The sequence below is a fragment of the Peromyscus eremicus genome, chromosome 9 (genome assembly GCF_949786415.1).
Source record: "Peromyscus eremicus chromosome 9, PerEre_H2_v1, whole genome shotgun sequence".
In the NCBI taxonomy this organism is placed as follows: Eukaryota; Metazoa; Chordata; class Mammalia; order Rodentia; family Cricetidae; genus Peromyscus; species Peromyscus eremicus.
This window is the reverse complement of record NC_081425.1, coordinates 106,570,737-106,584,534: the sequence shown is the minus strand read 5'-3', so window position 1 is coordinate 106,584,534 and position 13,798 is coordinate 106,570,737. Positions and strand designations below refer to the sequence as shown.

At 40.7% G+C, this 13,798-nt stretch overlaps 1 protein-coding gene across 1 annotated transcript in view; it reads left to right on the top strand.

The window, feature by feature from the left end:
* Synpr (synaptoporin) overlaps window positions 1–13,117 on the top strand; it is a 352,659-nt gene extending 339,542 nt beyond the window's left edge. Inside the window, exons 5-6 of the mRNA XM_059274572.1 lie at window positions 5,256–5,447; window positions 11,471–13,117. Of these exons, the coding sequence (XP_059130555.1) occupies window positions 5,256–5,447; window positions 11,471–11,728 (450 nt within the window). The 3' untranslated portion in view covers window positions 11,729–13,117. The remainder of the gene's footprint in view (window positions 1–5,255; window positions 5,448–11,470) is intronic.
* Window positions 13,118–13,798: the final 681 nt, after the last annotated feature.

Sequence of the window (13,798 nt, the reverse complement as noted above, 5' to 3'; positions counted from 1 at the left end):
GACCCTCCTGAAAGAGGGGCCTGGCCCATGTGCACAGGTTTCTATCCTCCTGCTTCTGATTCAGTTTACCAGGAACATCTCCTCTTACACCTATTTATTCTTCTGAAAATAATTACTGTCCAGCGCCTTGTGCATCAGAGAGAAAACACTGCCCACAAAATGTGTAGATTTTAATTGGGGTAAACAACTGAAGCAAGGAAATATACACCAGGTCTTAAAAAGGGAAATTGAGAAGATGAGAAAATTGAAAGTGGAGAAGATGAATAGAGAGTTGGCTTGGGAAACGTTGTCCATATGTGCTTAGCAATGCCACACCTGAGGACACTGGATTTTCAGCCGAGATTTTAAGGGCAAAAGGAAGCAAACCTCATGGTTCTATGCAAAGGGACTGTCCCAGTGAAATTTCTGAGTTGTGTGTGTCCTTGGTGGGTTAGAGTAACAGCTAGGAAGGCTGTGCATTGCATGGAGACGTGGAAGGATAGGTCAGGAATACAATTCACATCAGAAGAGCAACCAGCTCAGGGTTCCTTAGGACCCTCTGTGTGGTCTTTGGTATTTGTTCTCAGTGAGGGGCTATCGCTGGCAGGTTTTGAGCAGAGAATGTATGCTCAGCATTGGATTCACACTAAGAATAACTATTCTACCCACCATGCTGGGAATAGACACACATCATAAATAATGTTGTACAGCAATTATTTTAAATGGTTGCACATTGTTTTCCTCGCCATAAGACCCAGAGCTAGTTTCTAAGTTTGGGGAATTCTTGCAGTAGTACCTTGCTCAAAATCTCTGTTGTTCCACTTGCATAGAGATGTGTCCACCAAGGTAGGTGCATAGCCACAGCAGCTCAATTCATAGCTCTATGCTGTGTGTACTGTCACTGTTGTTTACTGGTGATTATTGAAGGTTCCATTCCCTACTCAGTCACCTTTTTCCTGGCATAGTGATAAACATTGTTTACAGTAACTTATTAATCCTCCAACTATCCCATGAGAAGATGCTCTTATTTCTACCCACAGGGGTAACTGAGGCCATAGGACGTATAGCAAATTGCCTATGAACATGAAAGTATGAGATTAAGGATTCAAATCTGGATCTGTTCAGTGCCAGACCTGAGCTTTTAAGTTACACAGGAGATAAATTATGCAGTACCTCCTGGACAGTGTACTCATAGAAGATGAAATGTCAGATTGGGTCCCAGAAGCATGGTATTTAGTCCGGTGACACAAATCCTTGAATTCAGTATGGAAGTTAATTCCTCCACAGAAAAGCACTCCACTAGCTTAAATTAAGCAGAATCTCAAATCTTTGGGAAAATATTTTAATATATCCTTTTTACATTTATTTATTTATTGTGTGTGTGCTTGTGGTGTGTGTGTGTATGTATATATGTGTGTGTATGTGTGTGTGTGTGTGTGTGTGTGTGTGTGTGTGTGTATGTGTGTATACACCCTACAGTGCGCCCATGAAAGCCAAAGAACAGCTTACTACAGTCAGCTCTCTCCTTCCACCGTGTAGGGTCTGGGGGTCAAACTCAGGTCATCAGTCTTGATAGAAGATTCCTTTCTTTACTGAGTCATCTCACTGGCCCTTGAGAATCTTTTTAATACATTTACTCTAAGTAGAAAGCTTTTCTTAAAGTAGATGTTAGAAGCATCATAGTGCAGTCAAGCACACAGACCCTGGAGACAGATGGCCAGGCTTAGAATCCTCTATCAATTAACTCAGGCTTCAGGCAATTTGTTTAACATCCTGGCACATCAGTTTCCTCAATTACAAAATGAGAACAGGATTAACATGTGTTTCACACGGCTTTTTTTTTTAATCAGGATTGAGTTAATCCAAATGAATCTGAAATAATACTTAGTGCATAATAAGTGCTCAGTAAATATTAGTTTGACATTTTTCTCCATTATCCAATTAAAAGGTCTCACAGAAGCCTTTAGTTATGTATTTATTAATTCTTTGAGAATTTTATAAAACTTGAGTTATAGAACAAGAAGTCAAATAGGTACTGACCTATAAGCTTTACCCCTACTGACTAGATTTCATGGCTACTATGCACAGTACTGGAGGAGAAAAGTAGCTATCAATCTTACCCAGTAACGAATCCTTCAAAGTACAGCAATGACTGGCCTGGCAAGACATGACCCACTGGTGCATTAGCAGCATGGATGTTATGGGAGGGACCAAACACTTTCTAAATGGATTTAAAACCTGCTCTACAAGATGAAATATATACCATTATTGAGCAAGAACCTATGGTTAGACAGATCATAGACCCTAAGAGAAAACCTACTACTGTTATTATACTAAATGGACAGAATCCTATTCTTTTTCCCATACCCTACCGGCGTTTTAACAAGTCTGTCTCTAATTGTAATGAATATAAATAATGAAAAGCACTGTTCTGTACTTGGAGCTATATGATAACTATGGGCCCTAATAAATATATAACAGTGAAGGGCACAGCCCTACATGTTTTTGTATCCAATAAGAGCTTCCTCAAGACTTTTGCACATTACCCAAACCATACTATTTGAATACATGAATGGAATCAGACACCTCATATTCATTCCTTGGAAGATGTAACATCATTAAAATGCCAATTTTCCCCCAACTAATCTTTGGATTAAAAACATTTCCAACTATGTAGGTGGCATAATGGCCCTCCAAAGATGCCCCATCCTCATCCTTGGAACTTGTAGCTGTATCATATGGCATGGCAAGAGGAGATTAACATTGCAGATAGAACTAAGATTGCTGAGAGTGCTTTAAAATAGTGAGACCCTGAATGATTTGAGTAAGCCCAGTGTAACCAGGAGGCCTGTAAAGGGAAAAGGGAGGCAGAGAAGTCATTGTGAGAGTGATGTGATGTTGGGAAAAAGACTGGCCATTGCTGTTTGAACACAGAAGACCATGAGCAGTGGAAATGGGTAGCCTTAATCAACAGGGAGAAGTAAGATCGTGGATTCTCCCTAGAGCCTACCAAAAGGCCTGCAGCCTTGCCAACACTGTTCCTTTACCTTGGTGGCCCTTATTTTAGACTTTTTGATCTATAAATACATAAGTGTAAATCCATACTGCCTGAATAATGAAGAATGAACTAAGGTGCCAGATTGGACATGGACAGAAAGTTGAGACTGGACACACTCAGTTCATACCCACTCGCTAGGTGTGAATTGTATTACTAATGCTAAAGCAGCTGTAGATGATGTATTTGTATGCTTGCATTTTAAACCTCCGCAGTTTTCCAGAAAGGACTTCAGATAGCTCATAAGCATACAAACAACTCCAAATGAAAATGATTAGATATGAGAAGGACAGAAGGAAGAAGTGCTGGGGAGAAAACAGGAACAGGGAGTACCCCAGTCCCTCGAAGCCCTGTGAACCGATCACATGTTGACCCTAAGTATTGTTGAGCTAACACTGTAGCCAGTGAGCAACAGCCACTGGATCAAAAGAAGAGCTGTTCCCAAGATTTAGCCAATCTTAGTTGTGAGACTTTTCCAAAAGGTCACACCTAACAAACTCTAGATACAAATAGTATCACTTAGAGTATAATGTCTTCCCCAGTGCAGGCCATGGAAAGCCAGCAGGTGTACCTGAGTGCAGGGTAATTCAAGCAAAATATACCATGCCCCAAGGGAGAAAAGAAAGAGCAACTTTTTCTGTTGGTGTTTCACATTTGCTGCTTTCCTTTCGAGGTCAACTTTATTACTTTTGGTAAGTAAACATGGTATACTTAAGTAATAACATCAATATAGTAGGTCTAAGATTTGGGTCTATTGGGTCAAAACAGCCTACGGTAAGGAATTCCACCTGCCCCTACACCCTGCCAAAGAGGATGTAAGAAATACGCCCCCATTAGAAGTTTGGAAACATGTCTCTGTTTTCTTTTTTTTTCTTAATTTTTGAAATTACATTTATTTATTTGTATGTGTGTGCATGTGTACATGTGGTATGTGCACACACACCACAGCAAACCCAGGAAGCTCGAGGATAACATGCAGGAGCCAGTTCTTTCTTCCTACCTTGTAGGTCTTGGATATAACTAAAGTCAACAAACTTGGTAGTGAGTTCATTTACCCCCTGACCTCGAGCCACCTCACTGGGTATGGAGATCTTTCTCCTAAATAGCAACATTCTCACATCATAAACATGTGGTTGGTAACAGTAAGAGAGCTTCTGCTACCTGCAAACAGAGCTCGTAGTTTTCACTGCTAGATAGACCTCCTTCTGCTGTTTTTATGTGTTATACTTCAGTTGCCTGGGACTTCAGTTTCTTTGTCTTTAAAATGGGTATAAAAATACAGTATAGCCAGAGTGTGGTGGTGCATGTCTTTAATCTCAGCACTCTGGGAGGCATAGGCAGGTAGATCTCTGTCAGTTCAAGGCCAGCCTGGTCTACATAGTGAGTTCCAGGACAGCCAGGACCACAAAGAGAGACCCTGTCTCAAAACAAAACAAAAATATAACATGATTATTGCAAACACAATTCTAAGCCCATAGTAAGCAAAAGTATAACAGTTAGCACTGCCTCTACCTAACCCAATTCCAGGCATAAAATGGATAGTACTTATTTTTGTTAAACTAACAAATGCATGAGCGAATAAACACTGCCATCCAGGAGTCTTTGATAAGGGCAGATGTCTCCAAATGTTTGAGACCATCACACACAGCAATGAAGAATGTGGGGTCAGCAGTTAGAATGCCATCGTTTCATGTCGGGTCTCAGATACCCTTCAACCATTCTCCGACTTATTGTACCAAATGCAAAGAGGGGTGCTTTGGGGAACAATAATATATGGATTATAAAGTTCTTGAGTCATTCCTGAGAATGGAAGCAGAGCAGGCTTTCAATAAATAACAATATAGCTGGGTGTCGTGGCATATGCTGTTAATACCAACACTGGGAATGCAGGGTTTGGAAGATGTCTACGAATTCCAGGCCAGTCTGCTCTGCATCGGGGGTTCCAAGACAGTCAGGACTACAAAGAGAGACACTGTTTCAAAAGACAAAACTAAATAACAATATAATTATTTATCTCATGTGAGTATAAACACAACATCAATAAACTTTCTTTCTTTCTTTCTTTCTTTCTTTTACAATATCTCTAGGTCCTAATGCTATGGGATCTTAGAATTTTCCAAAAACAACAGTATTCACATAAATTAATAGATTTGTTTCTGGAACCCACATCTGGTTTTGTGTTCGTTTTGTTTTATTTGGTTCCTGTTTTCTCTCTGTGCAGGATTTTATCGTCACTGTCGTCTTTTCATTCTTGTGGTTGGTTGGTTCATCTGCTTGGGCAAAAGGCCTGTCTGATGTCAAAGTGGCAACCGACCCCCAGGAAGTCTTGTTACTGATGTCAGCTTGTAAGCAGCCCTCCAACAAGTGCATGGCTGTCCACAGCCCTGTCATGTCCAGCTTAAATACATCTGTGGTAAGTAGTTTTTCATCCAGGCTTGACTTCTCAAGTCTTTATTTGATGGTCAGTGATTAAGAAAAAGACCCCAAAGCCACTGTGGACATTTCTACCTCCAAAACTAGGCCAATCAAAAAAGAGGGAAATCTCACTGACAGGTAAGATGATATTTCAGCCTTCAAGATTTTCATTGTCAAAATCCACATACTGTAATACTGCTGATTACAGTTTTTAATAAAAACCCAGCGGGTATTAGCAGCTGTGGCTTCTATGACAGTCCAGTGAAAATTCTAAGCCAGAGCTGATATAAAACCTAAATGTTAAGGCTAAAGCCTGCCAGAAGTTATAAAGAGTATTTGTTAACTCAGATGTTTCCTGGAAGAGAAACATTGTATCAAAGCCACACGAATACACCAAATTGGCTGGAGAAAAACACGCAGACTTAGTAGGGAGCAAGAGGAAATGCACGGCTTGAAAAATTCCTTAGAATAATTGTGTGTCCTCTTCCTCCTCCAGTTTAGCTGCTTGAGAAAAGATGCACTAAATTAGCTGAACAAAATCAAATATTGTCATCAAGACTATGGGCCTTACAGGAAAGGACAAACTACTAACAGTTGGAGAGAGGCTAAATTGTATTCTTAATTTATGTGTGTAAGCAGTTGTGCTACTGCCCAGAAGGAAGCTGCATCTGATAAAGACAAGCTAGAGTGTCGGCAAAGAGAAGCATCTACTGAGGAGTGGCAGGCTCAGCCCTGCTCACTAAAAGAGCACTGTCCAGCAAAAGTGAAGAATAATTATCTTGGCTGCAAAGTTAACCTGTGTCCCTGTGGCTTTCTGAAATTCAGTCAGGGAAGGGGGCTGCAAAGTGGGGAAGGGTTACCCCCACCTCTCCTGATTTTTTTTTTAAATCTTGCCTTGATGAAATAGTAGCTGTGGAAATTAACTATGCCCTGGATCTCACAAACATTCTTACATATTTCTGGCCACACTTGTGAGTGACAACTTGTGAGTGTACATTAACATATATAGTAATTTCTGTAGCTTGTTTGTAGGCAGTGCTGAAGACATAACTGTGACTCTGATCTCAAAATCTAAGAGAACAAATATGAAATTGCTTGACATGTTTAACAAACCAAGAAAATGCTGTTCGTCAACTGCTAGCTTGATAATCCATGTCCCAGTAAGTTATGACAACCCACATTGCCTTGTCATTCACTCATGTTCTAATAAACTTTAGGCTGAAAGGGAGGACTTAGCGATGAAGAATAATGTGTTCTCCTAAACCTAATAACAATGTAAACATGTGGAAGGAAAGGCCTGCAGGGTTGTCCCTGTGTCCCTGACAGCCAAGGCTCTGGCAGTTCTAACAGAACAGCTCCTTCAGATTGACTAAAAGTAAGGCTTGCAGTGTTCTTTAGACCCTTGTCTAGGACTAGTGTCTGTACACATTCAGATGTCTTCATTGTGAATAGAAACTGGCTCCAATTTCATCATGAAAAAGATAGTTTCTGGAAAGATACCACGAATCTGCTGAGATCTGAAGAGACAAGAATGGAAGAGTCTAGAGCAGATCCTCAACTCCCGACGTCAGACAACCAAAATATTGTCTCTCTGGGTTGCTGAGTAGTGGGAATTTTACCTGACCCCCCATTTTTCCCCTCCAGTGGAAAAGTTCCTGGACAGACCTCAAGCTATTTGACTAAAACTTCACACTGCAAAGAAAATGAATTGTGTATTACAATCACAGGGGAAAGAATATTAATCAGTCAACACTTTAATTTTTTGAATTAAATGTGCGCTTGCCTTCAAGTCACATTGAGCTAGCTCAAGCAAAACCCAAAAATAATTAGAAAAGCTAGAAGTGTTCCCTAGAGTAGAATTCAGGGCTGTAAGCTGGAAGATGGTCAAGAGACTGGGTCTTTCACATTTTCCACCTCTCACCCTTGTGTGTGCATCTGTTGAAAGCCTCTATCTGTTATGGTATCCTCCTGTTCCAAACAGAGGATTGTTTTTCTGTGCATATGGGAGAAGGTAGGTACCTTCAGTGTCTAACTGTGTATTTCCTTTCAAAGAAACAGCTTTGGCCAATGGGATGGCTCAGTGGGTACCAGGGCTCACTGCCTGAGCTTGGTGACCTTATTCCAGAACTCACAAAAAGGAAGGAGAGAGCAAGCTCCACATAGTTGTCCTCTGACTTCCATATGCATACCATGGTGTGTGTATCACACACACACACACACACACACACACACACACACACACACACACACAGAAATAATAATCAAATTTTTTAAAGGGGCGAGGGGAACTTAGACTGAATGTACCTCACTCAGATCCAGTTAAAAATGTCTGAGAGCATCCCGTTGGCCCTTCTGGAGTCAGGTTTCCACCCCAGTCTCATTAATTGTACCTATAGGCTTTAGAAATTGTGTCGTCAAAATATGGCTCACAAAACCCACCATGCTGGGCAAGTACAAGTTCTCAAGAAGGAACCATGCACACACTGTGGTCTGTGATTTCTGAAAGGAAAATGGTCAAGAAACAATAAACACTTTCTCCTGTGGTAACAAAATGATTTTCTTTGCCATTTTTAACTTCACAGTAGCCCTAAAATAAAGTGAGGTATCTAGACATTACAGATGCAGGAAGATCCTATTAAGGATCCTGGGAAAGGTTTCTGGATCTAACTACACTAAAGGTAGAATGAAGCCAAATTCTCCTAATACTGTTACTACTCAAAAGAGCTGAAGGCACAGCACTGGAGTGGTCTTCCAGAGAGTCCTGGGCAACCGTCTAGTGGAGCCTTTATGAACAACAAACCAGCTCAAACCTCCATGCCACCATCTGAAAACTGTAGACAATTATGCAGCAGACTTTGAGACTGCTGAGAGAAGATAAACCATGGGAAAAACACTGAGTATGCAGCCCAAACTGTGGAAAATGCTGATTAAGGACCACCTCACTCAGGGTACTCATTTCTTCTATAGAAAAAAAGAATAGTAGAGGAAGAGCCTGTAATATCTCAGTTTTTACCCACTCTTTACTAAATATAACTATGCTGTGTCCATAATTTCTACTTCTGCTTTTCCAACTTTACTGCAGGCAAACTGACCATCACCATTATGAATATCCACATTTTATCTCTCAATTCTTTCCCATGTACAGTTTTATATCCTCTTTCTGATGTCCTCACATCTGACCTGAATCAAAATTCTCTCCTCATTTCAAGTGGAATAAATGGCAGGATTCAAAGACTAATGTGTCCCTAAATGTGCCAGCCAATGGGAATTTGGGGCACCTCCATGATGACTGTGACAGGAAACCAGTGTTCCTTGTACAACCCAGGGGATGCTCTGCCTTCTTAAGATTAAGTTGGGCCCTTTAAAAAACTGAGTAGTCGCAAGGAAATAGGAAATGATGAAGACAAGCAGACAGATAAAATCACATCCCTGAGCCATCCCTTCATATCAGAAGAATTTTTTTCATATTTTTATCATATATTGGCATATACTTACAAAGATAGAATTAAACCAAGATCTCTCTTTGAATGGAAAATACCCTAGTCACTCTAAATGTCCTGTGTATAAATTTTGTTAGTGGTTACCTAATTCATTTTGATTAAGCAACTATTACACATTATTTACTTATGTTTCATATCTTCCTTGGCAAGTAGCCTAAGGCTCTATATTAATGTTAAGAGAAAAAAGAATTTGCAATGGAAAACTAAGAGAAGGGAAAGAAGGATGCTGAGGGGCAAGACCGAGAAACTTGAGTCTACCAAGGGAGGTGTAGAGAAAAGGGGTCTTGATCAGTTTTCAATTAGATCAATTAAATGCCTACTTTGTTATCATTTCTCAAGAATATGTTTTCACATACTTAATGGTGACAGTTAACTGAGTGCAATGCGTGAACTACTATAAAACATGATTCAAACCATGATTTATCATCTAGTGTTTACTAATGTGAACAACTTTATGCACATCCACTTGAATACTCTCAACTATCCCTCAAGTCAGAAATATTATCTTCATTCCACTGACACTCAGCCTGCTATCAGGTACTTTTGTAATACCCTTGACCCATGCCCTTAAGACCCCACATGCTGAGGACATCAGCATCTCTCTCTCTCTCTCTCTCTCTCTCTCTCTCTCTCTCTCTCTCTCTCTCTCTCTCTCTCTCTCTCTCACACACACACACACACACACACACACACACACACACACACACACGACACCCCAGACTAACCAGGAAGTCATTTAAACTGGACAATGTCATCCTGGAGTAGTGACCAAACATACTATAATGTTGTCACCCATTTTTGCATCATGCTGTTGGTGCCTTTCCCCAAGAGGGTTTTTGAAACAGAGTGTCTCTTACCTAGTCAATCAGTAAACAATCGATATACTAGGTAACTCTTATCTAAGCCCCTTGCTTCCAGCCACCAGCTGGCCCTGGAGAAGCAGCACAAGCCCTCTGACTTACCAGCAGCTTTCACAAGAAGAAGGAATTTCCATAGGAAAACCTCACACCTATTTCTTAAAAAACATTTCGCTCCTCTCTGTATCCTGCACTCCATTCAGAATCTGGTTTTAGGATTCACTTCTTGCTGGAGACCTGGCAGTGGAGTTTAGTCTGCAAAGAAGATGTGTGGAGTCAGCAGGGGGGATGGAGGAGACAGACATGATCTGAGGGTGAATCCAGATAGCTGCCCACAGCATTTATTGAAAAAAAAAAGGGGGGGCTACACCTTTTGATACTCAAGTTTAGTCACAAGCAAGATTGAAAGCAGGCTTAATGATTCGGGGACAAAAGTGGACACTAACTTCATTACAGCATTTTTCCTGAGACGAAGCCATAAGGTCAGCCAGTATCTAAATGCTTGCTGTTCTCAAATGTTCATTAACTCTACCAGGAGCCCTCTTACATCAATATAAGGACCACAAGTTCCTCCTGCCAGAGATAAGGAGAATAACTACTTTTAGCAAGCAAACTTTCCTCAAGCCCCTGAGGGAATGGAGGCCCTTATCCAAGTGCCTGACCTTGAGAAAAGGACTTCCTCAGGAACCAGACACTCCACTATAATTTAAGAACAATTTTTATTCTTCAAGGAATTAGTAATGATACATTTTTCAAGGGCAGCCCAGCCCCTGGGCTAGAGAGTTCAGGGTAGAGGACAAGGTATGTGAGCCATACCCTGAAACATGTAGGGACTGAGGGATGCTGGGAGAACCTTGCAGCCAGGTCCATCTTTGATATGTTTGTCCAGTCTTTTTGCTAAAAATGAATGATAAGGGATGATGATGAAATCATCTATGTCTACTCCTTATTGACATTGTGGTGTCATTGGGTACCCAAAAAGCTGGAATGTTGGCCGAATCCAGGAAGAGCAGCTGTTTCACTTGTCCAAGTTCTGTGGGACCTTCTGGGGCTAGGGACATGCAGGCATCAGTGGGTGCAGTTTGCAGTCTTTAATTGGTTGAAAATCTGCAGGAACAGATGTATATTAGGATCATAAAATAAAGTTAAAAGATTTTTTTTTTCTTAGGTGTACATTTGAAACTTCCAGGTCCATGGTCCTGGTAGCTGGGGGAGGGAAGTCCCAAGACCAGAGGAAGGAGAAAGTCCCACCCCCTCAGGAATAGGCAGATGGAAAAAAAGGCTGTTGATTGACAGTACTTATCTGGAGTCCCTCTGGTCTGTGAGAAGTAGATTGCCATTGTTTGTAATCTATAATGTGACCTTGACCCAGATTGTTTTGCTTGTGAAACTTCATTTCCACATTTTCAATATAGACATGTAATGTATAATAACACTAGCCTCTTAGACTGGGGAACTCAATATATATAAACCCTTCATGTAGCGCCTGGTATATATAAAGTGTTCAGGAATCCTAAATCAAATAGTGGTTCTGAGTGAAAAATTTAAATAGACTTCAAAATTAAAGTGCAGGCTCCCCCATGGCACTGTGAGGAAGTGCTGTGAATGGGCTTTTCTGGGGTTTCTGTCCAGTCTTTTAACCTCTTGCTCTGATTCTCCTCCAGGTCTTTGGGTTTTTGAACTTCATCCTCTGGGCTGGCAACATTTGGTTTGTTTTCAAGGAGACCGGCTGGCATTCCTCAGGACAGAGATACCTCTCTGACCCCATGGAGAAGCACCCTAGCAGCTACAATCAAGGCGGATACAACCAAGACAGCTATGGGTCAAGTGGTGGCTATAGCCAGCAGGCAAGTCTGGGGCCATCTTCCGATGAGTTTGGCCAACAGCCCAGTGGCCCCACTTCCTTTAACAATCAGATATAACCCAGTATCACCCAAATTCTTCTGGCTATAGCCTCACCATCTTCCATTTCAGTAGCATAAGAATTTTTTAAGAGTTTCAATCAATTATTAATGCAGAGAATGTTGAATGTAAATCAGAGATCTGTAGTCCTCATTAAGGCAGAAAGGCCTGGGTGGTGATAAATGGTACTTAGAGATGAGATGTCCTGAGGAGGAGATACATTATTCATTATAGATGGGTAATTAGAAAGTACCTTGTTATATACACAGATAAACTTATGGTCATTTTGTATGTGTGTTAAAATAGTGGAAACATTTTGTAGCTTAAAGTTTCTAGTACGTAATGTGCATAAAGCAACTTAAATAATATTGAGTTTTCCTATGTGTTTTGATGCAAGAGACGTTTTAATGATTTCTAGAAGACTGGTGAATCACAACATGCATGTGTTAATATATTTTAGTTTAGGCCCTTTAGGACTACAAATATGTTTTAGGTAATTATTCTGTACTGTTTTCACTTGATGAAACAATGTTTATGTGATTTAATGCATGAATAAGTATTTTCTCACACCATAAACATGTGAAGATTTTTCAGTTCGCATCATGAGTTTGTAAAGTGGGTGTTTACTGCTTTGTAGACATTGCAAGTTTGTCTTTCTGACTTTACCCAAGTTCTGAATGCATTAGAGCTGAGGTCTGGGAGCTTTCTCTATTTGTAGATAGTCAGTGTTCTGTATGGTAACTGCACAATATTTATCTGATTTACTTAAGTAAATATTTACATTCTTGTAACTTCCTATGGCGTTTTATGGCTCTTATCCTGTGAGTCATGAGTGATAAGGCGCAATGACCCTATGCTTGTAGAGTGGCATTTTCTTAGCATCCAAAGCTACAGCTTTAAGTACCATAGTTTAAGTAGTACTAAGAAAAGTGCTCTATAGTCCCATATGACCAGTCAGACATCTGATTTTGTTTATTTTTAAAGCTAATATGTTGCTCAATTCAATTACTAGAAATCTCAAGTTATAGCTTAACAGAATTAGTTATTTAGGTTTGTGTATAACCCATAAATTAAGAATGGCTTCCCTATGCCACTCTATCCGAAAGATGGTTCTCATGAAAGACTGTCCAGAACATATTCATTACCAAGAAAACGCCAATCTTCATTTCTTCATTTTAATTCAGTGGAAACAAGGCCCAACAGGCAGGGCAAGCTAAGCATATGTGTTTCTAGATAGTTGTAACTGACATACAAATTCTTTGTGTGGTCTGTGACATTGGAAGCAGTTTAGCACAAAATAGCCTGCTTCTTAAATGCTATCTGTAACCAATTCCTTAAACCCTGTTGGATAAATCTGTATTGTGGTATCTTTTGACCTCAATAAAGTTGTTGCTTACAATCTGGCTAAACAGTGAAGATCCATAACTATGAGCCTGTCAGCTTCAACAGCAAGAGAACAAAGGTTAAATGCAATGCTTCTAGCACTCTTGCCCCTGCCTCCTGCCCCCACCCCACTTTCACTTCCTGGTCCCATGTTCTTTGTTTAGCTAATCTTTCACTTATTCTGACCTCCCAAGTACTCAACACTGCTCAAGTCCAGGGTGAAACAACAACGGTGTGGAAAAGCAGAAAGGGGCTCTATTTAAGAAGCCTGCATTCTATTAAGTGAGAACTGTGTTACATATCCACACCCTTGTTACACCATGTGTGGTGGAAGGTGGAGGTGTGGGCTTCTGCAAAAGCATCTCTCTCAGCTAGTCAGGGAGAAAACTGAAGGAGCTTCAGACTTGAGCAAAACCCAACTTAGGAGGACAGGGCAGAAGGAATCATACCACAGCAGAGTAGAGCCAGGCAGACTTTAGCTCTGATAGTAGGAGGCAAGAGGGACAGATAGAGCTGCCATAGCATCGAGGCTGAGGGAGCCTTTGCACAAGGGGAGCCTGCCTATGGGTGCAGGGGTAAAAAGTACTTGGAGGTCACAATTAGGACTTCTGTCTTTATCTAAAAGAAACTTAATGAAGGTACTTGAAAGATTTTTCCTGTGTGTGCAGAGGGGCAGTGACACTATGAGAGTGTTTTGAAAGGGTTTT